Below are 1712 nucleotides of genomic sequence, written 5' to 3'. Positions count from 1 at the left end.
GGACGGACGGACGGACGGACGACGACCCATGGCAATAGCTCAGCTTGACGATGTCAAGGTGAGCTAAAAACGAGGAAATAATTTAAATTCGCAATATTCTTTTAATCATACTATTGTATCTTGAACCGTAAAGTTATTTAGGTCAAGGCTCCCCATCCCTGATATTAGCTCTAGTACTATAGCCCGCGGATCGCTGCCGCAGGCCTGCATATGCTGCAGCTTTTGGCAGCGATCCGCGGGCTATAGTACTAGAGCTACCCTGATATTAGTGTGATAATAAATAACCTACTAGTACTAGCACTATATACATGTTACCAAACACTCGGCCTATGTGCACTTACACACAGAGTACATATGATATAGCTTCACACGTTCACAAAATGTGTAGAAATATTGTCTGTTTGATCATAGATATAGAAGAAGATTCTTCTATTATTATCTTCTTCTATATCTATGCTTATGGTTTGATATTAAAACTAAACTAAGTTTCCAAGGACAACGTAAATAACAATCCACGCGGACCTATCCTAACGGTAACCTGGAGCTGACGCTTCTCTCTTCAGAATGAATTACTAGATGCGGCATGGACAAGAGACATAATTAATGTTTTAAGCGTACGTCTTCCTTCGACGAGTAATCGTGTCTTGTAAGCTGCAAATGTATTTCATAAACTAACGCACAAAATTGACAAAAGCACGCTCACGAACTTGAAAGTTGGGTTCAAGGATAGAGAACATAGGTCCCAATAAAACCAATGTCATTTACATCATTCATCAATATAAATATAATATTATATCAATATAATAGGTTAGGGTTAGGGTTAGGGTTAGGATTAGGGTTAGGGTTAGGGTTAGTGTTAGAATTAGGGTTAGGGTTAGGTTTAGCCACATTGGTTTTAAATTTATTGGGACCCATGTTCTCTATCCTTGGGCCGAAAGTTGAACTTGAAGTCGAACAGCGATATTTTCACAAAAATCTAGGATTTCTTCGGTTACCTGTCGGTATACCCAGCTGCCTGCTACCTCTGCCGAACCCCTGAACAACTTTTCCGATAGTAAAACACGGTAAAACAGATGCCATTAGTCAATCTAAACGTTGTGATCTTGAGTTAACGCTCAATGAAATTTTACAAGTGATGACACACTCAGATGACACACACTGTCACAGTCCTACAGCGTGTGGAATGACGTAGTTAGTGACGTTACGCATGTGTAGGGCTATAAAAGTAGATAACGGCTTCCTGTAGACAATTTATATTGTAATAAGGAAAATTATGGTTTTCTGTTTTTGTCAGCATATAGATATATATAAAATGAAGGAAAATATAATTTTAGCTATGGTGTTGATTGTGTTATCGAAATTATATAACAACAGTAAACAAATTGTGGACCTATACATCCGCGTGCACCTAACCAACACACAAGATATGATGACGTTTCGGTCAGTACGCAACCGCGATCAGCGAAGCGGCGTTATTTCGCTAAGTCACGCTAGAATTATTCTAGAAACAGAGCATAAGGTTACATATAATGGCTAGTAACGTGATAGTAGTACCAGATGATTCAAAATTCCAAGTAGAATTAACCAACGCAGGCTCAAAGTTGGTTGTTGTAGATTTTACTGCAAGTTGGTAAGTGTGCTCGCAGCTCAGCTACTATTACTAGTACTAGTACTAGTACTACTAGTACTACTACTACTAGTACTACTACTAC

General features: G+C 38.8%; 2 protein-coding genes across 3 annotated transcripts in view; one reads left to right on the top strand and one right to left on the bottom strand.

Annotated features, from left to right (window-relative positions):
- LOC106810574 (putative riboflavin kinase) overlaps positions 1-1179 on the bottom strand; it is an 8645-nt gene extending 7466 nt beyond the window's left edge. The window contains exon 1 of the mRNA XM_014813967.1: positions 996-1179. Coding sequence (XP_014669453.1) covers positions 996-1080 — 85 coding nt within the window. The 5' untranslated portion in view covers positions 1081-1179. The remainder of the gene's footprint in view (positions 1-995) is intronic.
- A 258-nt stretch (positions 1180-1437) lies between these two features.
- Positions 1438-1712, top strand: part of LOC106810572 (thioredoxin-like protein 1) — an 8612-nt gene continuing 8337 nt past the window's right edge. For both annotated transcript variants that reach the window (XM_014813965.1, XM_014813964.1), the window contains exon 1: positions 1438-1630. In XM_014813965.1, the coding sequence (XP_014669451.1) occupies positions 1530-1630 (101 nt within the window). In that variant the 5' untranslated portion in view covers positions 1438-1529. The remainder of the gene's footprint in view (positions 1631-1712) is intronic.

The sequence above is a fragment of the Priapulus caudatus genome, unplaced genomic scaffold (assembly GCF_000485595.1).
Source record: "Priapulus caudatus unplaced genomic scaffold, Priapulus_caudatus-5.0.1 Scaffold454, whole genome shotgun sequence".
Classification (NCBI taxonomy): Eukaryota; Metazoa; Priapulida; class Priapulimorpha; order Priapulimorphida; family Priapulidae; genus Priapulus; species Priapulus caudatus.
The sequence above is the reverse complement of the archived record's forward strand: the minus strand, read 5'-3'. Positions and strand labels throughout refer to the sequence as shown.